Genomic DNA, 24,117 nt, shown 5'->3' with positions numbered 1-24,117 from the left:
ACTGACTGACTGACTGACTGACTGACTGACTGACTGACTGATGCCTTCATACAAGCGTAACTCGATAACGGTTAAGGCTATGGGCTTGATTTTTTCACTGTTCGATGTCGCTTCAGCCTGACAAGTGCCTTTTGGCATACCGCAGTACGTACAATGCATTCTTCATGGACTTACCAGTGTCCTCCTTTATGTCCCATTCATCTTTGCTGACAGGGAAAGGTGTCGATTTAGCACGAGCACGTGATGGCTTCCCTTCGAAACGGAAATCATCCATATTTTTCATCGTGGCTATTTTGATACGCAGAGGTGCTTCTCAAACAGTTCTTGATTCGTACTGCTGTGTAACAGGTTGAACATAGCCGACAGCGAAGCGTAATGAATACTTCACTTTTCAGATGATAATTAATATGATTGGGGCGTGTGGCATGATTTCTTTCTTTTGGTATGCATGGATTGTGGAGGTGCTTTTCGAACAGTTCTTGATTCGAAATGCTGTGTAATGGTGAACATAGCTGACAACGAAGCGTAATGGATACTTCACTTTTCACACGATAATTGATATAGCTGGGGTGCGCGGTGCCTTTTCAGATGCGGTATGCGTGGGTTCACCAGTCATAAAATTATTTACAAAAACAGTTAACAAATAAGTACACGAAAAAATTTGGAATTTTCAACTAGAGTAGGGACCATAGCACATCGATAAAAAGTACTGAAACAAGTTGGAGTAGTCCATGATATTAAATCACTGTAAAACATTAAATAATAGTTATACGGACACAATGTGGAGTCTATGAAATTTATAAACCCGAAGGCCTGGGCTGTAGCACACGAGCGAAGCGAGGGCGCTACTAAGGGCCTGAAGGTTTATAAATTTCATAGACTCCACATTGTGCCCGTACAACTGCTTTAGACTCTATTTCACATTACACTCAGATTACTTACCTCATCCACGGCTGTTTCTGCTGTAGGCTCGGCTAAAGCAGCTGGTTTTCTTATGATAATACTAGTGCCATGGCAACCATACGTCCTCACGTGACTAAATAATCGTGCTCGTTAAATCACTGCACGTGAATAACGCATAGCGATTGGACAAACCCAACTTTGAGCATATGTCATATTGTGCTTAAAGGCGTGGAGTATATTAGAAAACAAGGTGGAGTATATGAGATTTATTACCCACCCAAAACAGCTTAAATAGAGTCCAAGAAGTGTTATATCCCTACTGTGCATTTCCGTTATGGTATCTTGAGCACAGTAGGGATATAACACTTCTTATTGTTTTACAGTGATTTAATATCATGGACTACTCCAACTTGTTTCAGTACTTTTTATTGATGTGCTATGGTCCCTACTCTAGTTGAAAATTCCAAATTTTTTCGTGTACTTGTAGTTAGTACATTTCTATCAGATGTGGAATGCAAGTTATTGAATCATATGGGCAATGGTACTTCAAAATGAGATGTTTTGTAGTCACTACAGTATGTACGCAATACAGTTCCATACTGTAGTCCACTTTGATAATTTAACACTCTTGCTAATCTGATTTAATTTTATCTTACTATGTTGAGGTTTCAGTGTGTATGTATGTATAATTGCAACACATGTACAGTACATACAGGTACATACATACAGTATAACGAGTGACGTGTACAATTGCACCTGTGTAACTGTTGCTTCCAAGCTTTTGTTACGTTCTTGTAAACTTCTATTCTCAGTACTCAGGGAAGTTTTGCCACTACTTATTGTGGTTATTTGCTTAGTGAGCTTTCCAACTTCATTTGCTAATTCATCATTTCTTCTTTGTAATGCTGCAATATCTTTTGATGGTTGCACTGACTACAAATTATAATAACATTCTAATTATGTATCAAGCTGCCAATGACATATGCAATAAGCTGTTACTTATATACAGTATGTGTGTGGCCATATGTGTAATTTGATAACAGCAAAATCTATCAGCTAAAACCCATCTAGTTCACACTTCTGAATTTTTTTTTATTTTCTCTACAGTGTCAAAGCAATCGGTTACCAAAAGCTTTGGCCAAGCAGCTTTTGAATAATACATGTATATTGCTAGACAGTAGGAAGAACATGGAAATCAACTTATACAGCAACTATATATACTGAAAATAAATTACAGATGTTTAAATTCACAGCCATAACTTCTGTTTGCATTAAACTACAGAGTTGGCATTTTGATTTAAAAATTTCAGCATGACTTGGCAAATCAATTAAAGTACAGTTTTATCTCTATGGTCGCTTGCACATATTTTATGAAGGCATTTAATATAAAGACAAGACAATGACCTTGTTTAGGCCTACCACATTGTAAACAATGCATATAACATGCACACTATTGAGGATCCTGAACCACAACTAGGATACTGTATTCAAACTCTCCATAAACAGATGGTGCATAGGTTGAGATTTTATTAATGAGTAATAACTTGATTAAAATTTGGTATTTGTGGGTTTGTAACTCCCTTGAAATCTTGTACAGTCCTCTTTGAAATCTTGTTGAAATCTCCAATTTTAAAATCTGAAAATTGTTGTAAATTCTGTACATTTCTTGTATACTTTCATGTTAAGCAGCATCACATATGCTACATAGAGCATCTCCACAAGTTTGCAGAGAACTTGAGAAAGGTCTGTGTATTTCCGTATACTATGTATCATGTGATGCAACTATTTGGGATATCTAAGACTTTAAATCCCCTGAAATCTTGACATACATTGCTTGAAATCTTGCCAAATTGTAAAGATTTGAAATCTCGTACAGAATTTTTCAGAGTTGCAGACCCTCTGTAACTTTTTTTCTTTTAGCATGCATAATTTTCTCCAATATATTTTTGATTTTCTCAAAATGCATGCTTGTATGAATTATGCAAGTTTTACTGAGATGGTTACAAATGTGCTATGCAACATTTCATACATGGGAAGTATGTATATAAATAATATCATTGAAGGTGATCATGAACTGTATACTTACATATATGCACATACCATACCTTGGTATCCACAATCTTCTCTGATTTCAGTTTGCTGATTTCCAATTGTACCTGTAAATTGATACATAGTATACACACATCACATACACAAGTAAAAGGCATACACACTGTTCTACCCTACATACACAGCTTTTATATTAAAGATTTCCATAAAGTAAAACAAACAACTAACAACCACATACTGTACATGCATACATACATACATACTTTTCAATGAACATTGTACAGATTTAGCATATAAACATATGTACATTTGGTACATGCAGGGGATGTACGTATATACATATTTATGGATGGTACACACTAGCATCACTTGTATACTACACATGACGACATGTATACTTTGCTTATTTCATCTTCCTTTTCCTTCACAATATTTGTAAAACTATCTGCTTGTTCCTGCAATGACTGTTCCAGCTCAGCTATTTTCTGTGAGGCAGTTGTGTCCTACATGATAATTATGTTAATTAATTCAAAATCAACTGGAAAATATTTTTCATTTAATTGCATACTGTATTCACTTTATTATTGTCCAAGTGGTTATGCATTAGGCATGTGCCTATTATGCCAGTATAATTTAGAGCATGACAAGCAAGTACAGTAAAAGCATTCCAGTACAGAGCTTAGAAACAATGCTATTAGAATAGTTACAGCAGATATTTTATTGTACAAAGTTGCACAAATTGCATACATACTTTGACAGGCCAGCTATATAAAAATAATTAATTATGAGCATGATTGGTGTTTAAGGTTACGGGTTACCAGATAAATAATTTTGCAGGCGCTTTGTTTATAGTTCTGTTTTAACCGTTTTGCTTGGAATAACTCACTAAAATTACGTGGAATATTAATGCACAAGTAATACCATAAGCGGTGATACACTCAACAAGGGAAGCACTTGTACAGAATTGCAGGCACTAAACAGTGAAACTGTTGATTGCTATCCATCAAAAATCAGGTTTCTTGGGAAGCCACACCATGATATTTAGCATTAATAAGCTATTACTTAGTGATTTCTAGGTCCTCACGAACAAATTGAGTTGTTATCCGATTGTAATAGCACTGTAGTGGACTCGCGGTATTTCCGTAGCAGAACTAATCACCATTATCCTTGAAAGATACGATAACTAACCAGCCTCTAGTCAGTTTTCCCACAAAGTCTCCACGACAGGACCTAGATAATATAACCACCCATTGATACTGCCCTAAAAAATTAATACTAAATGGCTGACAGCTGCTATTTTTGATTAATAATAATCATATTAAGCAGTAGCGCTAAATGCTGGTTCAACCATATTGCGGGGACTTAATTTTACGCTTGGCTATCTTCCGCAGTAAATTATTAACACTCACTTTGTATGATTCCTCCGCTATTATTACGTGGCTATACAATGCTTTGAAGTTAACAACTTTCTCACTAACACCTGCTCAAGTTTCGTGCTAATATTTGCACTATCCATTATCGCGCATTGAAAGATAATAACCTATTATTAAACGTCTAACCCGTAACCTTAATGGAACATATTAAAGCAATCTAATGGAATGACTTACATTGCTCAAAAGTACTAAAGTAGATATAATACATTGTAAAAGCCAAAAATATGGCCTGACCATTTTGTAGTTACCTTTAATGTACAATATCACTACTAGCTAGTGCTGCCATGATATATCAATACTTTGATAGTATCGATATAACAAGGTAGTGATATAATGATTATAGCCAATCAGTTATGTATATCGATGATTGCTTGATAGTAGTGCAGCTTAGTATAATGATGTGAGGGAGGCCAGACAAATGGTATTCAGCATTCAATTAAGTTATATATGTGCTGATGGTTTAGTAGTGGTCATAAGCCAATCTCAAAGTAAACATGAGGTTTTAAGGTTTCTATGTAGTACAAGCCACTTGTCTCAACTATAATGCAGGAGTAAAACTTGTTTACCATGAGCAACTTTTACTTGTGGTATACATTCAACTAAAGTTTTGACTTACAATGAGGAGTATGTATATGTTTGTCTTGCAATTGTTACAGTTACTGTAGTTCTATGTTATACACTGTAGTTAAAGCATCACTGCGTGTGTGTATGTAAAATACAACACTAGAGGGTGTGTTGAGAGGCTAGTACATCACGAGGCAAAGCCAAGTGCTGTACTTACCTCGAGACACCCCCCAAGTGCTGTATTTTTCATACAAACAAGCATAGGCAGTGCTTTAAGTGTTACATTGTACTTCCAAGTTACCTGGCTCGGAGTGATTTTCTCTAGTACTCAAACTGCTGCAATTTTTGGTGATCAAGATATCAGTAAGTGTTTAAATAATCTATTTCTAGTCATAGAACAAACTAATAGGATTAGTTTGGCTAGTTTTAGTGATTTACAATGTCATGCACATGATCAATCGTGCTGTCTTAGTGAAGTCGTGTTTAAAATGTTTCATGATCAGGTGATCAGTAAGTGTTTATGTAATCTATTTCTAGTCGTAGAATGAACTCATAGGTTAGTTTGGTTGGTTTTAGCAATTTACAGTGTGTTGTTTACGTAACATTCCTTAAATAAATTCTCAGCATAATTGTACTGTATTTGCCCAATTAGCTGCATAACTGTTCTGTATGACTCATACAGTACAGTTATGCAGCTAATTAGTACTGTATGGACAATAAGATATGTAGCACCACTGTGATCCTCTCACACAAAGTACAATAGTGTGATATACATTCATATCATGGCATAAACCTTGGTGATTACAATACAGAGTTTTTCTATATCACAACAGTACTAATCACTACTAGTTAGGAATGCCACCCCAAAGCAAATTTGTCTGTTTTAGTTGACCATTCATACATAGATTACTCACACAGCTACCTGAAATCTTTCTGAACAATGCACGTGGAAAGAATTCTTACCGTAAATACAGACTTTCTCAGCTCCTGGTTTTCTGTCTTAAGTACACTGACTTCAGCATCACTTTCTTCAAATTTCTATTGAGAGTTACAAGAAATAAAATTGTCAATGCAGTTTATACACTGCTTTACTTGAACAGTGCTTACTGTATGACACAAACAATGCATAGCATGATACGGTATGTGCATAATTGTTTATCCATACAGTGTATGCATGCATGTGTATACAGTACAGCTCACGGGTAACGTCGCATGTACACGCATGACGCGCGTGACGTGTGCTCGAGTGACCCGTGTGGATGCAGCAAGGCTACAATAATGCTCCATGATGGCTAACTTTACTCGAGAGCGTCACGCAAGACTAGATAACTGGTCTCACCTATATATGGTCTTGGGAGGCAGAACTGGCTCAGTTCCGCCAGCTGTGAAGTCTCCTATTGCAATGCCTGTTTTGTAGCTATCGAATACTTGGTAACCTACTCGACTCTGTCACAGACTACGTAGCTACCGTAAACCTAAATGGATTGGTCGCCAAGTAATGCCACAGAACCCCAGTTAGTGCATTTTTCTAATTCGTATTTTCTTTATCTAGATATTTAAAGGAATAGCCAACTGAAGTTTCAAGCCAAGAAATTTCGAAGTTACAGCGCTACGAAGTGCTAACAGCAAAAAATCAATTTGTAAAGTGACAATAAACTACTGGCATTTAATTAAACGATCATAACATACGGATGCAGTCCTCTACCAAGATTAAACTTGCATCATCGAATTTTCCATGAACAAGCAAATCCATTGCTGGGTAAGTTTTGTCTTCCAGGCCTTTCCTACGTCCACGGGGGACCGGCGAAGGCGAACGAATGTGAGAAAAAGCGATAGTGAACCACTCGTCCAATGCAAGGAAGTCTAATGCTTATATCTTCTGTCTCCTTGAGAGTACTGACACGAAACAAAGATTTTGGAACTCCTCTTGCTCTTGGGATCACGATACTACCAAGGTTTTTAGTGTTATCGCTTTCCTTCACTGTGAAACAAGCGCTTTAGAACTTACGGGTTTTTTTTCGTTTTCGTAAATATTCCACCCATTGCGTTCTACAGGCCCAGTGTGCGTTTATTGCATTCTACTGTATAATTAGCTAGTTAGGCTTGCACGAACATAATTATGGGACTGATCACAAATTTTTATGTGATTTAAGTGTTGTATGAATTTACTAAACTCAGTAGCGAGTGTTCTCATGTGTGGCGAGCTTCTCACGCGGCTAGTGCATATCCACGCGATATTCCACAGGTACTAGTACATTGTAAAACAATGATCTCGCGAGAAGATGCGAGCATTACTCGCATATGTATACTCGCGACGTTACCTTTGAGCTGTACTGTAGTTATTGAATACCTTTGCTTGCTGCATATTATCATCTTCAAGTTTGCTTATGTCAGCCTTCAGCTACAATACAAGCACAAATACTGCTAATCAGTGTGATCAGTTTATGATTAATTTAATACAGTACACATAGGAAGATTTTTTGATGTCTTGTCATTTTGCAGAAAGAAGTTTCTTGCATCTGGCTTCAATGTGATTATTCACCATATCTTTGTGATATGCACAGTACATATCTACACTAAATTATATTATGTGACCTGAGTTTAGAAAACCTACTTTTTGGGCACATTGTACATTCATAGATAAATGGTATTCTATAATTTAAATCATAATATCTTACCAACCTTGGCAGCTACGTGGGTTAAATTTTCCCAGATTTTAACTTTTCAGACTATCTAAAGTACAATAAGCAGCTTCTCTACAGTTTTCCACAAGTTTCTTTTTTTTCATGTGTGCTGCTGGATACAAAGAAATGGAGGTTTAAAGTGGTGGGGTGAACAATACTTGCGGTAAAAATGGACAATTGTCAGTGTGGTGAGTTACACATCCCCGGGAGCTCTAGATGGACTACAATGGCACAAAACACATACTTCACATTTTTGTGATGTTTCTAGAAATTCCAAACCCATAAATTGTCTGAAGTTACCCCAGTGTCTTCCTAAACCCTCTAGAGTAATGTGTGGGCTTTGACATGCCTACAGAATTCTGTCTCCAGGAAACAGACCTGGTACAATTAATTAGTGTGAAGGTTGGTTAGCCAGATAGTGCAGTCATCTTGTTTTATAGCTTGTTTATGTGCCCAAAAGTACTGTAGTTTCCAAAATCAGGTTACATCGAAATGTCAAGATCAATCTCACATGAGTTCATGTGATCTACATGTACCAAGCAAGACTTTTAGGAGGGCTGCTGGTGTTCTCTCAAGGACTAATGGAGCTGCTAGCCATTATTAGAGGTCATATGAGGGATTACAGGCAAGCTGGAGGTTGTATTAGCTGGTAAGTGTTTATGTGTGACCTGATTTTGGAACACCTACACATTGTACATTTGCACTGTAGATAAACAGTATTTTACAATTTAAATGGTAATACGTACTTTAGCAATGCTGTTAACTATATACACAGATAAAATTTTTTCCAAAGATGGAGACATATAATTATGGTCTGTAAAGTGCAAGAAGCAGCCCTTCTACAATTTCCCACCATTTTCACGAGTATTGCTGGATATAGGGATGCTTATAGAAGTCCATCTCCAGAAAGAATACCTAAAGGTGAAAGTTATTTGCCAAGCAGTGTAGCCATTTTGTTCTGGTTTCATTTTAAAATATGTACATATAATATAATAATATTCATTTAAAATATGTTTACATATAATACTATCTAATCCAAAATAGCCAAGCTGTAAAAAAAGTGTGTGGCCCTCAAAAAGGCTATGGTGAAAAAAGATGTGAAATCCAAGGTGGCGGCCAAGAAATGGCTGTGATGGTAGGTTAATGGTAAAAACTTTAGTAACGCCAATTCAGGTGAATTTTGGTGCCGCTTGGTCAATTGGCACAAAATTCACCTGAATTGTCATTATTAAAATTTTTACCATTAACATACCATCACAGCCATTTCGTGGCCCCCACCTTGGATTTCACATCTTTTTTCACCATAGCCTTTTTGAGGGCCGCACACTTTTTTTACAGCTTGGTTGTTTTGGATTAGATTTCACTTCTTTTTGTATTTGTATACCCCAAAGCCGGCCTATGGCCGGCTTTGGGACTTTTTAAACCTATCTTTTTTTTCTTTACCACAGGAAGAAGAAAAGATGAAGCAGATGTACCTTAAATATTTCTGATTTTATCAGTAAATGTACAAATTATATATATATAATACATATATTTATTACAGAACTTTCCATGGTGGTTTCTTTGTAACTGAACACTCTTCAAGGTAACTTCTTCTAGCTGATCTCTCTACAGGGTGATTTGTTTGTAGCTGAACTATCAACAAGATAACTTCTTCTAGCTGTTCTCTCTACAGGGTGATTTGTTTGTAGCTGAATTCTGTACAGGTGATTTCTTTGCTGCTGCACTCTTTATAGAATGGTTTCTTTGTAGCTGAACTCTCTACAAGGTAACTTCTTCTAGCTGATGTCTCTACAAGGTCACTAGTTTGTAACTGAACTCTCTACAAGGTAACTTTCTTCTAGCTGATCTTTTTACAGGGTGATTTGTTTGTGGCTGAACTCCCTACAAGGAAACTTCTTCTAGCTGATCTCTCTACAGGGAGATTGGTTTGTAGCTGAACTTTCTACAGGTGATTTGTTTGCAGCTGAACTCTCCACATGATGGTTTCTTTGTAGCTGAACTCTCTACAAGGTAACTTCTTCTAACTGATCTCTCTACAGGGTAATTTGTTTGTAGCTGAACTATCTACAAGATAACTTCTTATAGCTGATCTCTCTACAGGGTGATTTGTTTGTAGCTGAATTCTGTATAGGTGATTTGTTTGCAGCTGAGCTCTTTACAGAATAGTTTCTTTGTAGCTGAACTCTTTACAAGGTAATTTCTTCTAGCTGATCTCTCTACAGGATCACTAGTTTGTAAATGAATTCTCTACATGGTGGTTTCTTTGTAACTGAACTCTCTACAAGGTAGCTTCTTCTAGCTGATGTCTCTACAAGGTCACTAGTTTGTAGCTGAACTCTCTACATCGTGGTTTCTTTGTAACTGAACTCTCTACAAGGTAACTTATTCTAGCTGATCTTTCTACAGGGTGATTTGTTTGTGGCTGAACTCCCTACAAGAATACTTCTTCTAGCTGATCTCTCTACAGGGAGATTGGTTTGTAGCTGAACTTTCTACAGGTGATTTGTTTGCAGCTGAACTCTCCACATGATGGTTTCTTTGTAGCTGAACTCTCTACAAGGTAACTTCTTCTAGCTCATCTCTCTACAGGGTGATTTGTTTGTAGCTGAACTATCTACAAGATAACTTCTTATAGCTGATCTTTCTACAGGGTGATTTGTTTGTAGCTGAATTCTGTACAGGTGATTTGTTTGCAGCTGAGCTCTTTACAGAATGGTTTCTTTGTAGCTGAACTCTTTACAAGGTAACTTCTTCTAGCTGATGTCTCTACAGGGTCACTAGTTTGTAAATGAATTATCTACATGGTGGTTTCTTTGTAACTGAACTCTCTACAAGGTAGCTTCTTCTAGCTGATGTCTCCACAAGGTCACTAGTTTGTAGCTGAACTCTCTAAATCGTAGTTTCTTTGTAACTGAACTCTCTACAAGGTGACTTCTTCTAGCTGATCTTTCTACAGGGTGATTTGTTTGTAGCTGAACTCTCTACAAGGAAACTTCTCCTAGCTGATCTCTCTACAGGGAGATTTGTTTGTAGCTGAACTCTCTACAGGTGATTTGTTTGCAGCTGAACTCTCTACATGATGGTTTCTTTGTAGCTGAACTCTCTACAAGGTAGCTTCTTCTAGCTGATGTCTCTACAAGGTCACTAGTTTGTAGCTGAACTCTCTACATCGTGGTTTCTTTGTAACTGAACTCTCTACAAGGTGACTTCTTCTAGCTGATCTTTCTACAGGGTGATTTGTTTGTAGCTGAACTCTCTACAAGGAAACTTCTCCTAGCTGATCTCTCTATAGGGAGATTTGTTTGTAGCTGAACTTTCTACAGGTGATTTGTTTGCAGCTGAACTCTCTACATGATGGTTTCTTTGTAGCTGAACTCTCTACAAGGTAACTTCTTCTAGCTCATCTCTCTACAGGGCGATTTCTTTTTAGCTGAACTCTACAAGGTGATTTCTTCTAGCCGAACTATCTCTTTCTATAGTTGCATGAATTCCCTACAAGGTAACTTCTTCTAGCTGATATCTCTACAGGGTGAATTGTTTGTGGCTGAATTCTCTACAGGGTGATTTATTTTCAGCTTAACTCTCTACAAGGTGACTTCTTCTAGCTGATCTTTCTACAGGGCGATTTGTTTGTAGCTGAACTCTCTACAAGGAAACTTCTCCTAGCTGATCTCTCTATAGGGAGATTTGTTTGTAGCTGAACTTTCTACAGGTGATTTGTTTGCAGCTGAACTCTCTACATGATGGTTTCTTTGTAGCTGAACTCTCTACAAGGTAACTTCTTCTAGCTCATCTCTCTACAGGGCGATTTCTTTTTAGCTGAACTCTACAAGGTGATTTCTTCTAGCCGAACTATCTCTTTCTATAGTTGCATGAATTCCCTACAAGGTAACTTCTTCTAGCTGATATCTCTACAGGGTGAATTTTTTGTGGCTGATCTCTCTACAGGGTGACTTGTTTGTAGCAGATCTCTATACAGGTTACTTGTTTCTAGCTGATCTCTTGAATTCTGTTTAGGGTGACTGCTCTATTAGGATGACTGCTCTATTAGGATGACTGCTCTATTAGAGTATCTCGATCTTGCACTTGCTACACCAAGTTGGATTTCGTGTTATAACTCCGTGGATTTAAGTCTGATTCTTCTACACCATTAAAGAGCCTTTCTAAGATGATAACTCCATCTGTACAGCGATTTTCAAAGCATTACCTCAAGCGGTTTGTCTGGTAGGCGTGGCAAGCAGTCGTTTTTTAATAGCTAATCTCGATTGCGTAATTGTTACACACTGTTGGTTTTTTCGTTGTACCTTCCTGGTTTTTAGCTCGATTTCTTTCAAACTACAAAAGGTTTGAGGTTCAATAGTTAACCTATTCACCCACCGATTTTCAGCTTCTTCCCATACGTGGTTTACCCTGTAGGCGTGACAAAATATTGGTGTTATTGTTCGTGAATAATCGCTCATAACTCTTTGCCTGTTTATCGTATTCCAGCCAAAGTTTTTTTTTATTTTTTTATTTTTTTTTTACCCAGGCTTGATGGACTGCCCTTGCCTACCAACTTTGGATTCCAGCCAAAGTTGGTACAGAGATGCGCCTTTATACCCCCCGTCTGTGTGCCAAATTTCAAGGCGATCGGATATGGCGTTCGCGTTTTATAGCAGTTTGTGTAAGTGTGCGAAAAGAGGAAGAAAAATAAGAAGAAAAAAACAAAAACGAAGAAACTAAGCCAATTTTTGAAGTCGCATATCTCGGGAACGCTTGAAGCGATTTCGCTCAAATTTGGAATGTGGAGTGCTGAAGTTGAAGGGAGTGTCCACAGCAAAAATCGTCTTGTTTCATCAAGGCAGTACAGAGCTACGGAGGTGCGAAATTGCGTTTTCTTTTTTCCTGTCAATATACTCACGGGTGTTACGGCCGGCTTCTTGGGCCGCATGACACACTACCGTGTGTCTTGATACCCAAAAGGTAGGTTTTCCAAAATCAGGCAATATACATACTGTATGTGACTGAATTTGATAAAACCAGGCTTCCACACACATCCAATTCTTTGACTTTGACCAACTGTAACATGACCTAGCAGCAAGCTATTGACCTGAATTTTTTACACTATGCTTCCATAACATTACAAAACTACAGGTGAAATTTTGAAGCTGATGGCATATTCCTACATTGAGTTACTGTACGGTACCACTCAAATGTAATGTCATCTCTCACTAGTGGGAGTGATTAGAAAGTGAGCTAATTAAAGGGCATGGCACCCGTTTCACTTGCAAGTATTTATCCCAAACAAAATGGGATGAATACTCGCAAGCAAATGGGTGCTACGCCCTTTAATTAGCTCAACTTTTTAAATTACTCACACTCGCGCGAGATGACGTTATATTTGAGCAGTACCGTATGATCTCTCAAAGTCATAAAACTGGATGTGTGTGGTAGCCTGGTTTGTCAAATTGGTCACATATATTTTATAAAAGATATGTGTATTTTACTGTATATATTGCTTCATATATCCTATGCAGATATTGTATATACCTGCGTGACTGTTTCTTCCAAGCGTTTAGTCTGTTGTTGCAAACTTCTGTTTTCAGTACTGAGAGAAGTCTTGTTACCACTAAGACTGGTTACTTGTATGGTGAGCTTCCTGACTTCATTTGCTAATTCATCATTTCTTCTTTGGAGATTTGCAAAATCTTTTGATGGCTGTGCTACCTGCTAAAATGTCCATTTACATATTGTATGCAAAACTTTAGTAAATCAGTAATAAATTATTACATATAGTATGTGACTGTCTCTGGGGAAACCTGCCTTTTTAAAAGTATCGAGAAATGCCAGTTTCAAGTATTTACTGTGTTGTAACTCACTAATGGTTGTACCAAAATTTTAACAGGTTTTGCTACCAATTCCTTACCTTCCAGAGAATCTACTGTACAAGTGGCCAATACCTAAATTTCCTGCCATTTTAGACAGTTTTAAAGTCAATGTTGACTGTATCAGGTGAGCTCCAATGGGGATGTTGGGTGGGATGGAGGGAGGGGAGGGCAAAAGGTTGTATACAGAGGAACATGTAGGGATAAATTACAGATAAACCAAATTATGGGCCATTCAAGTTTCAAAATTTGCTAGAAGTTTACAGCACAAATCTTTATTCAACACAGAGCTGTACAGTCACATACAGCCATTCCCAGGCTGGCCAGAGCCACATTAACCCATTAACAGCCAGTGCCGCCATATGGCAGCATGGCATCATAACTCAGTCATAGAATAAGCTTTGGCCTCGCTATAACTTGTAAAACACGTTTCATAGCAAGATGCGCTAGTACTGAAATGGACGCGCCCATATCCTTCCCGGACTAGTGTGTGTTTGTTATGTAATAGTGTAAAGCGTAACATGTATAATAGGAGAGTTAAATTGTTCTTTGGATTAAAAACTAGTAGTTGATAACAAAGAAAGTGTTATACATCAAGGTAAAGTTGACAGTCAGCTGCTCTATTCCAGACTTGGCATGGTGGACACAAGTGCAGATACGCATGTGCAACAGCAAAAATGGGACAAATCACAAAGAAACCAGCTGTGGAATGGATCGCGCTGTAAGTAAATTGTATTCTTTGTAGTATAATACACTTTTGTAAATAGTTACAGTAGTTGGGATTCTGTGGTTTGTTCAGGCTAGTTTTTAACAAAGTTTCGACTTTGTTGTTTGATGAATTCATTGCAGTTACTGTTATGTAAACAAGAACAACACAGTCAACCTCATGGCGAGTGTTTAGATATATGGTTACTAAGTAGTTCTGTGTATTGGACAGTTAGTATGATGCAATTTGGAAATTTGGCCAGTGATCCCAGAGAATTTGGCTGTGAATGGGTTTTTAGCCCCCAGACTGTTTGTACAGCTTGCTGGTGGGCTTGGAAAAGGCAACCTGCAAAACCAGACCACTCAAGCCTGGCTGATGTTGACAGTAAAATTAGATAGAGTAGGTTAAAATCAAACCTGTTGTCATGGGCAATACGACTGGCTTTCCCAGACCAAGTCATACATAAATATCACATGAAAAGGCACATGCACACAGTATATATTGTAGGACATCACTGCTTGTACATACCAGTGCAAAAACTATACCTTGGGATCCTTAACTTGCTCAGACTTTAGTTTGCTCATTTCAGACTGCAACTGGAAAATACATGTACATGCATAATTATGCATATCCCAAGAAATAATATTGTTACTGCTAATGCTCTAAAACTTAACCATGAAAAAAATAATAAAATAATATATATACTTCCTCACAGTCAGCAGGTTTGCAGTTGATTTGAGGTTTATGTGTGGTATTTGAAGTGGTAAAAAATAAATGTGTTTAGGCATCTGTGTGTCTACCTTTATCACAGTATGTACAAAAGTAGAACAAAGCTTAGAACACTGTAAGTGCATTTGTATCATTCACATTGAATTCATCATTATGATCATTTCAGCATAATCATTTTATTCCTCATTATATCACAAATACTATGGCACAAATTACAGAGTTGTGGGGTGATTAGTTCGAGAGATGCGTAGATTGTTTGAGGCATGCGTAAATACTGTACATTAACATATGCATTTTCAGTTATTTTGATAATTGTGTACAGGACTGTAGAACATTCAGTTAGGATTATACAGAGTAATCTTCTTGTTGTGACCGTGTTTCCCACCTAATTATAACATTAGGAATTGATGTTTAACATGTTTTTAAAACAGAATCACGAAATATATCACATTGGACTATAAAGCTCAATGTACTCTCTTCAACTCATAATCACACAAGCTTTATAACACGTTGCTTACAATGGGTGTATAACATGTGCAATATTGAATACTTTTTGAACACTTTGTTCTTTGTGAAAAAGTGGTTAGTGGTAAAATCCTGGATATCATCTTATTGACCTGCTCAAGAGGTATTTGAAATCTGTATTTTGTATTAGTTAGAATGGGTGGACAAGATTTCTACGCTATTTAGAGACCTGAGGATGATATGGGCAAGGTTACCCACAAACTTAATTACCAAGGCCACAGGCCAAGGTAATTAGTTGTGGGTAGCCAAGCCCACATCGTCTGAGGGCCTCTAAATACAATAGAAACCAATGTCAACCTATTCTAAGTGATTTAGAAAATTTCCTAGGTTAACAAAGAGAGAAAGTGGCAAACTGTGCATCACAGTGCTAGTATTGGGATTTATCCTTAAGTAGAGTTGAGTCATGTCAGTGCCACTGCACCGGCGTGATATTCATAACCGTTACATGACTATTATAGTGCCAGTATCGAGTAGTTACTATGCCAGGCTAGAAAGACGCTTGTCCAGAAGTAAGCTATTAAAAAGCAAATTGTGAGTGCTAGCATCGAGATTTATCCTTCGAGTTTGTTGTGTCAGCGCCACACCATGCTGGACATTCGTATTGAATGCCTATATAGCTGAATGCTAATGATGCCTATTTTTTCCAGAAAGTAAGCTGCTAAACAGTAAGGAGGACATTATTTCTGTTTTTGGCTTTGCCAATTTTCATTTGATGAATGTAGTAAACAACCACCGGTGAGACCACAGGCCACTAACTATTTAGTAACCCCGCCACAGGTTTCGATCAGATTTAGTAACCTCAGACATCTAAGGAAATAATATAACGTAAAATTTTCTAAGTTGTGGTTATTCCTTTACGTATGTCACACTGTACAATCAATCTTTCTTCACTGGTTTCATCTTTGTCTATGGTTGTGAAAAGAGTGATCCAAGAAAAATGTACTCAGCAAGGGATTCCACTATAGCTAGTCATGGCAAATAATTATGATGATGCAAGTCTCAACTCCATAATTTTTATTGTTGGATTTATAAGTTACAACCATTTTAGTTAGCACATATAATTTATTATTTTCCCTCTACTTTCTGCACAAGTCAATCTTTCTGATTTTGCAACTTTACAGGCTGTAACTTGATAAGTTCTTGGCATATGATGCTGAAATGTCACCATAGCATGCACCTGGCTACATAGATTCTAATACACTATACTAAAGAATTCAAAGAATGTGTGATTATGTTGGGATGTTGTCATAGTTTGAGTCACATGTAGAGGTAGCTGGTTCAATGCATAATTAATGAAGTTACAGAGTGCAAGGTGAGATCACAGTAGGTTTGTAAGCACTATATACGGTAAGGTTTCTTGCATGCGGAAATTGCTAAATTAAATTATTAATGCTAAGGTCTGTAGGACACCTGGTCCACCTGGTCCTACAGCCTGCTCAAAGACTTTAGCTACATAAGGTGTATTTGAAAAGTTGGAGAAAGGAGAAAAAATCCATGACTGGATCTAGGCAGCCTCGAACCTGCAGCCATCCGATTTACGCTCGAATGCTTACAGGAGTCTACCAGGTGGTCAGGATGTTTTCTCCTTGTTATTTTCATGTAATTATATCCATAGGAATTCTAGAGAGTAGCTCATTATCTCTAAGTACCCCAGGTAGAATCAAATGGACACTAGTTTATTTATTAATGCTAAGGTCTGTAGGACACCTGGTCCACCTGGTCCTACAGCCTGCTCAAAGACTTTAGCTACATAAGGTGTGTTTGAAAAGTTGGAGAAAGGAGAAAAATTATGAAAACATTTTTACAGCTATCCATATGTCAGTAGCTAATTATAAGTAAAGGAAACCATATTGAAGTGATATGATGACGGTCTTATTTGCTGAGGGAGCCAGTCTCTTGCACATAAGCAGTGCAAAACTATTATGCATGTGAATATTATAAGTACACATACTTTGCTAATCTGATCCTCTTTTTCATTTAATATATTTGTAAAACTCTCAGCATCTCCATGAAGGGATTGTTCAAGTTGAAATATAGCCATATTTTTATTGACATCTTGCACAGCATCTTCCTCCTGTAAGGTACATATGCATAAGCACATACAAAACTTCATAGATGTAGAAATATATTTTTAGATAGGGGGGCTATAGACTCTTGGTTTGGTATATAGGACACAGTGTTGAAAGCAAAAAAAGGTCAATGCCTGCTAAGAATGGTTGCCCTTTACCAAATATACATTGTATCACTGCTAAAGCACATAACAATCCTTATTTACAACTTCATAGTTTGCTACACTGCTTCTCTGAATACTATGACTGCTTTATTTGAGTAACTGACTGCTCTATTAGAGAATCTTGTTCTTTTTACAATTTACATCAGAAAATCGCAAAGGAGTTCCAGCCCCCCTTCCCTTCCCTCCCCCTCCCCCCTTCCGCTGGTTGTTACTCCTGTGTAAGTGTAAGGTATACAATACCACAGTAGTGCAACATGAGTTATATGTGTAGATTATTGTACGTATGTACAGTATACATACAGTATATACTGTACGTGCACTTTAAATTGTGTAGTTTAGAATATTCATTAACATACCTTTGCTTGCTCTTCTTCTAACTTAGACTTACCAGATTTCAACTGAAAGTAAAACAAAGTAGAATATTCAAACTATTAAATAATATCAATGCAAACACATGTAGATACATAATAGGGGTGGTTGCACACATGTGTGCTAGCCAAACATGTACATCCGTACATATTACAGTTACTACACTTATGGCACTATGATAATTCATGCCATGGGATTAGATATCCACATAAAATCAATGTTACACATACACACAAATATACAAATACTGATTATGCATATATCTTTGATTTACAAAATATACTAGATATTAGTGCTGGGCAGTATTGAAAAAAGCAACGGTATGCCTTCCATAAAAAGTATCACGGTATTACTAAATATCACGCTATTAATGAAAAAGCCATTAGTATTAAAGTAACTGCCATTTACCTCAACAAAAGCACCAAATACCCATGGTAGCTTAGCAAACCTCAGGTACAAACTACCACAAACAAACTTGTTTACATAATTAGGTTAGCTGACTACATCAGCACCTGCCTACAAACATTATCACATGTCTGGTTACCTTCTAAATATGGGATGAAACAATCCCACAGGGAGGCCATAGTGCCCAGACGATATGGCGGTATTAAAAAAAAAACAGGCGGTTTCAAAACCGGTATGACTTAAATATCACAGATTACTAGCAATACCGGTATATCACCCAGCTCTACTAGATACAGTATAATTATAGTACAACTAACATGATAACATATTCGACCAGGCCTGCGAAAACACAGGGCATGTGGGCACAAACTATACCCCATCACATAACAGGTCATATCTTAGTACTGAAACAGAATATTTGTGTTCTGTAACATGTATCGTATAGCCTATTAAATGTTAAATAAGTGGCAAAAATTTGCATGATTATACCTAGCATAATGCTATAATAAAAAATTTGCATGATTATACCTAGCATGATGCTATAATAAATTATGAGTCATGAAGGTTTGAAAAAATAGGCTATTTTTGCGTGCCCACATGCCCTGTTTTCACAGGCACAGTCACATATTATGTGCAAACATATATTATTGTGTGCATGTACATGTACCTGCTGCAGCATTTCTTGTAAGTCTTCATTTTGTTTCTGTAAATCTTTGTTCTCGGTACTCAAGGATGTTTGGTTACTACGTAACTGGGTAATCTGTTCAGTGAGTTGCTCAACTTCATTTGTGAGTTGATCATTTTTGGTCTGCAGATCACTTGGTGGCTGTTTTGCCTAAGTATATATTATGTACTTATGTATCAAACAGTAAGACAATACTGTACTTATTACTGTTCAAACAGTACAATAGTACTGTTAAATAAATTTCCCCCAGGAATGCCATCTTCCAAAATGCTGCCATTAAATACCACCTAAAACACCTTTAAGGAAGACTCTTAGTGCATCTAGCATCAAATCCAGTATTAAAACAAAACAACATTATAAAAGGCTGAACACTGAATTTTAAAAAGTACAAAACTTGATTCTTGGTCTGAATGCCAACCAGCCTGCCTGCCAGCCTGACCACAGTCACAAGGTTCAAGACCAAATAAAGCAATGCATGGCCACAATTTTATGCATCAATAGCAAACTCATGTGTCATGTGCCTTTTCTATTTCCAAAGAGTGTCTATCTTCTGCACTTTGCCTTTGCTTTTATGTATCTTCAATTTCATACTAGGTGTCTTCTTCTTCAAGCAAAGAAACCACACTGATATACTGATTTTTCTGTAGACATATTCCTTAAAGTAATGTATATAACTATTTAAAGCACTTACATTACTGTAAGAGGGCTGTACCTGCACTTATAAAACTGAATCTTTGGTGACCGCATTCTTAAACAATCAGTAAATGCCACCATATCAGAGTTAGGGATGCGGCGATTATGCTGGCATAATTTCGGGCATAATAGGTATGTGTGGGAATCAGGAATTATGCTAGCATTTTGAGATGATTGTAAAGTTTTAACAGTAGGAAAATCTGCAGATTGCACAATTCCATTAAAAAATCGAGATACTCTAATAGAGCAGTCAGAAACTCTAATAGAACAGTCACTGAATATTATTATTTACTCTTACAAAGCAGTCACATTGAAATGAAATACTCTAATACAGCAACCAGCTAAAGAATTCAAGACTATTTGAAGCTAAAACATCAATGAAAATAGCCTGATACAACAATAATCTGGCTTTATTAGCCAATTATGGTGGCATAATTTTGGGAATAATGGGCAATTCTCAAAAGCATAATGGGTGATTTTTGCGCACTGTTCAAAAGCAAAATGCTCAATTTTTGGAGCATAATAGCCTTATGCCTAATCAGAGCAAGATGCCCCTTAATGATCTAACTGGTCAAGATCACCATGCAATAGTATTTTTTTGTGTATTTGTGAAGTCTTGCAAACCTAAGTAGAACTGGAGAGGTACCATTTAAACACATGTATGTAATTAAATAGCTAACAGTAAAGAAATGTGACTATTGTAAATTGGAGCAACGGTTGATCAGAGACTGCCTCATGTGTGGTGGCAAAGCAATCAGTTAATGAACAGTAAAATGAGGCTCGTGCAATGCCTGTCAGAGGAAATCACAGACTCAGTACATGGTCTGTGACTTAGAACAGAAGGGACAGTGGCAAAGCAACTTGTGGATCTCTAGTACACAAGCATCTACACAGTGACAGCCAAGCCAAACTTTGTGTACTTAGTGATCATGGTTAAGAACCACTCTTCTCTGTTTTTGAGACCAATCAAGATTGGTTTTAGGATCCCGCGAAGTGCTGAACATCTTTATACAAAGTATTTAATCCAGCAGCTTGAGCAATGACAGTTACTATGTAAGGCTAGATATGTACGCAAGTGATATCAATCACTTCCTGATTTTTGATAAGTCTTTCGACCCTGAGCCAGACTGGCCCAACTCAGACATCTACTGCTCCACCAGTAGTATAACACTGGGCCAATCAGCTTATGTTTAATGTGTATTAATCACAAAGCTGAACTAGAGTTGATAAAATCGGTGCACAAGCCATGAGTTGTGTGGGTCATTTTGTGTTCACACTTGGCAATGGAGCGCCATATTGCCTTATCAAATACCCTGGTTTAAGACACATGAAACAGTCAGACTCCAAGTTAAGAACTAATGTGTACAAGCAACAGTGGTTCAAGAAACACATACACTACATTCTTATGTGGTGCAGATCCCTGATATGGCAGTGCATCGTCAACAGCTAATGAAATCATGTGACAAAGAAGAACAGCCATCTGTACTCAGATAATATAGATAATATGATGAAGTAGAGGAACAGTGATGACCAAGCATGAGTAACTAGGCACCGGCTGATTAAGCCGGTATAATTTAAAGCATAATAGGTGACCAAAAGCATCAAGCATAATGCCAGCATAATAGGGACGATATTTGAAAATTTAATTAAAATGCGCAATACGTGTGCCTGAAAGAAAGCAAATATTCACTGCCAATAGTATTATTAGTGCATTTCTTATTTAAAAACACGTAATATAACTTACTAAACCGTTTCTTTGTTGGTTATTCACACTTTTCAGAAATAAGATCGAGATACTCTAATAGAGCAGTCACTTACTCCAATACAGCAGTTCAGGAAAGGCTGATATACTCTAATAAAACAGCCAGCTTTAGAGCATAATCTTGAGCATAATAGGCTTAATAATAGGTAAAATTTTGGGCATAATAGGCTGGAGCCTATCAGTAACAGACTGCAGGGGTGCCCATGGAGCCAGTACACTTTCAGGTCAGCTAGTCAAAAACTCTATCCAGGTACAAAGACTTCTATTTTGTTGATGTATGATTCTGTCATTGATTTCATAATGTGGCTTTAGAAGGATTGTTGTGATTGCTACTACAAGTAGCGTATGACTTAATAATGTGTACTCTGCTATATATCAGTATGTGCTGATTATAATAGACCATTTTCACACAACGACTAAGGAATGTGGTGGGTAATAATTGTGATTGCACAATATCCAGTGTCATTTAAAATGTGTTGAAGTTTATGGGAGTGAGGTAAGAAACCTTACTAGAGTCTAAGCTATGTTTTTATTCTTATTGTGAGAATAAAATTGTAATCTTCAGGTTGTAAGCATCATGATGGCATAATTAGGCCCTCATTTCTAGTTAATAACTCTTGTTACATGGGCCGTGCAACCCTTTAAATTCCAGTACTGTTTATCAAAAGTGCTTTAATGCAAGCAAGAACATCCTGCACATTATACTGATTGCGGGGATCACCAGGGATTAAATGATATTCAGGTTCTATTTTATTTGTACTTTACAATGATGTGAATTTCACGACTATAAATGGTTCCGTTAATGAGAAACTATACTTAGGTAATGAGGCAGTCACAGACTTCCCACGAAGGCTTACAACAATCTTTTAATGAGCATATACAATTGTTCATGTGTAGGGATGAGCCTATTTTGCTTATTTTTCCATCTATTTTTCTTTCCAGTAATTCTTCTATTTCTTACCTATTTTGCTCAATATTTTGTTCAAATTTTTTTATTTTGCTGAGCATCAGTAAAAATTAATTGCAGAATCTCAAGCTTACAAGCATGTGTGACTGCTCTATGGGAATATTTTGTACATAGTGACTGCTCTATTAGAGTATCTCGATCTTTAGTCACCTTTCCTATGAGCATATGTTGTCCTAACACTATGCGTGACTGTTCTATTAGAATATCTTGATCTTTTTCATGCAAAATGTGCTAAGTTGCCATTCCTTGGTGCCCATTGTTCCAATTTTCCACCTACTTTTCCAGCATTTTGTTCTTTGATAGGACCTTTTTGGCTGGGGCTCATGTGAACGTAAACCAACTATAGTTTGTGAAGATATGTCACATTGTAAAGCAGAAAGGATACTTTTTACCATGGCAGAAGATTCTAGTGATATTGTTTTGAGTATGTAGAATGTCTACCTACTGACAAAAACATTGTTACTACTATATGTTTCTATAAAGCTGGAAACAGCACACACTATAATAGAAATAACCAATCTTTTGTCACTGTGATTCCATCAAATATTTGGTTTAGCATGCCCAGTGATCCTCTATGCTTACAACAGTTCCAATACCTTGCTTCAGAAAGAATATAGGCTTTAAAACATGACTACCAGTCAACGTAATATTTCCGATATATCAATCATAACATCTTTCCAATTTTTTCATCATCACTGATTCACTATAGTATAGTGATTACTATTAGACTACATTAATAAGCAGTATAGTTTGGGATCCCACAAAATGAAAAAATTTTAGTCTGTAGGCTTCAATATATTTTAAGATGTCAAAAGGACATTGGATGTTGTGCAACTCATAATCAATTAGTATTCATATGGACACTTTAGTTCGTGTGAAATTGGTCTATTGCTTGATGTGCATGGTAGTCTAAGCTGTTCCTGTCAATCTATATCTATTATTGAATACACACAAAGGTCTAAAACACTAGTTTTTTTTAATTGTTAACTTAAAAATGAAGTAGGGATCTATTCAACAAAAAGCAGTGAAACAAGAGATGAATGACGGTATTACAGCATACGTAGCTCAGTGGGAAAGTCCCTACTTTGGCATTGGGTAAAATTATAGCTAATGTGCCAAAGTAGGGACTCTCTCATCGAGCCATGCTGTAATACCATCATTCATCTCCTGTTTCACTACTTTTTATTGCATAAATCCCTACTTCATTTTTAAATTTAGAAAAAATTTAGTTTGTTTAGTTCTTTGTTGTAGTACAGCTATCTAGTTACAGCTTATTACGTACTGTGCCAAAATTGAAAGCACATAGGCCCGTAGTAGCATGCATAGCTTACCTTTGATCGTAGTAGCAGTGGTGCTCAGATCTATGACCTGTCTCAGTACGATGGTCTGCGTTCTATGCACCCCAGCCGGGAGTTGTTCGAACGAACAGGCTCTTTCAATTGTCTGGAGCTTAGTCTCAACTAACAGGATGAAATAATACAATTTCCACTTGAGTACTATCCAATTACATGAATAACTCGCTGATCTCGCCATCCAGCACTGA

The 24,117-nt window shown here is 37.0% G+C and overlaps 1 protein-coding gene across 7 annotated transcripts in view; it reads right to left on the bottom strand.

Moving 5' to 3' along the window:
- LOC136254773 (putative leucine-rich repeat-containing protein DDB_G0290503) overlaps positions 1–24,117 on the bottom strand; it is a 118,656-nt gene that overhangs the window by 24,920 nt on the left and 69,619 nt on the right. For 6 of the 7 annotated variants that reach the window (XM_066047511.1, XM_066047514.1, XM_066047513.1 and 3 more), the window contains 10 exons: positions 19,135–19,302; positions 18,050–18,091; positions 17,412–17,534; positions 14,752–14,802; positions 13,166–13,345; positions 7,300–7,350; positions 5,913–5,987; positions 3,351–3,455; positions 3,009–3,059; positions 1,660–1,836 (listed from right to left, as the gene is read on the bottom strand). In XM_066047511.1, coding sequence (XP_065903583.1) covers positions 1,660–1,836; positions 3,009–3,059; positions 3,351–3,455; positions 5,913–5,987; positions 7,300–7,350; positions 13,166–13,345; positions 14,752–14,802; positions 17,412–17,534; positions 18,050–18,091; positions 19,135–19,302 — 1,023 coding nt within the window. The remainder of the gene's footprint in view (positions 1–1,659; positions 1,837–3,008; positions 3,060–3,350; positions 3,456–5,912; positions 5,988–7,299; positions 7,351–13,165; positions 13,346–14,751; positions 14,803–17,411; positions 17,535–18,049; positions 18,092–19,134; positions 19,303–24,117) is intronic. The other variant, XM_066047512.1, reaches the window with a different exon arrangement.

This window comes from Dysidea avara, chromosome 4, assembly GCF_963678975.1.
Source record: "Dysidea avara chromosome 4, odDysAvar1.4, whole genome shotgun sequence".
Classification (NCBI taxonomy): Eukaryota; Metazoa; Porifera; class Demospongiae; order Dictyoceratida; family Dysideidae; genus Dysidea; species Dysidea avara.
Note: the sequence above shows the minus strand (reverse complement) of the source record. Positions and strands in the feature narration are given on the sequence as shown.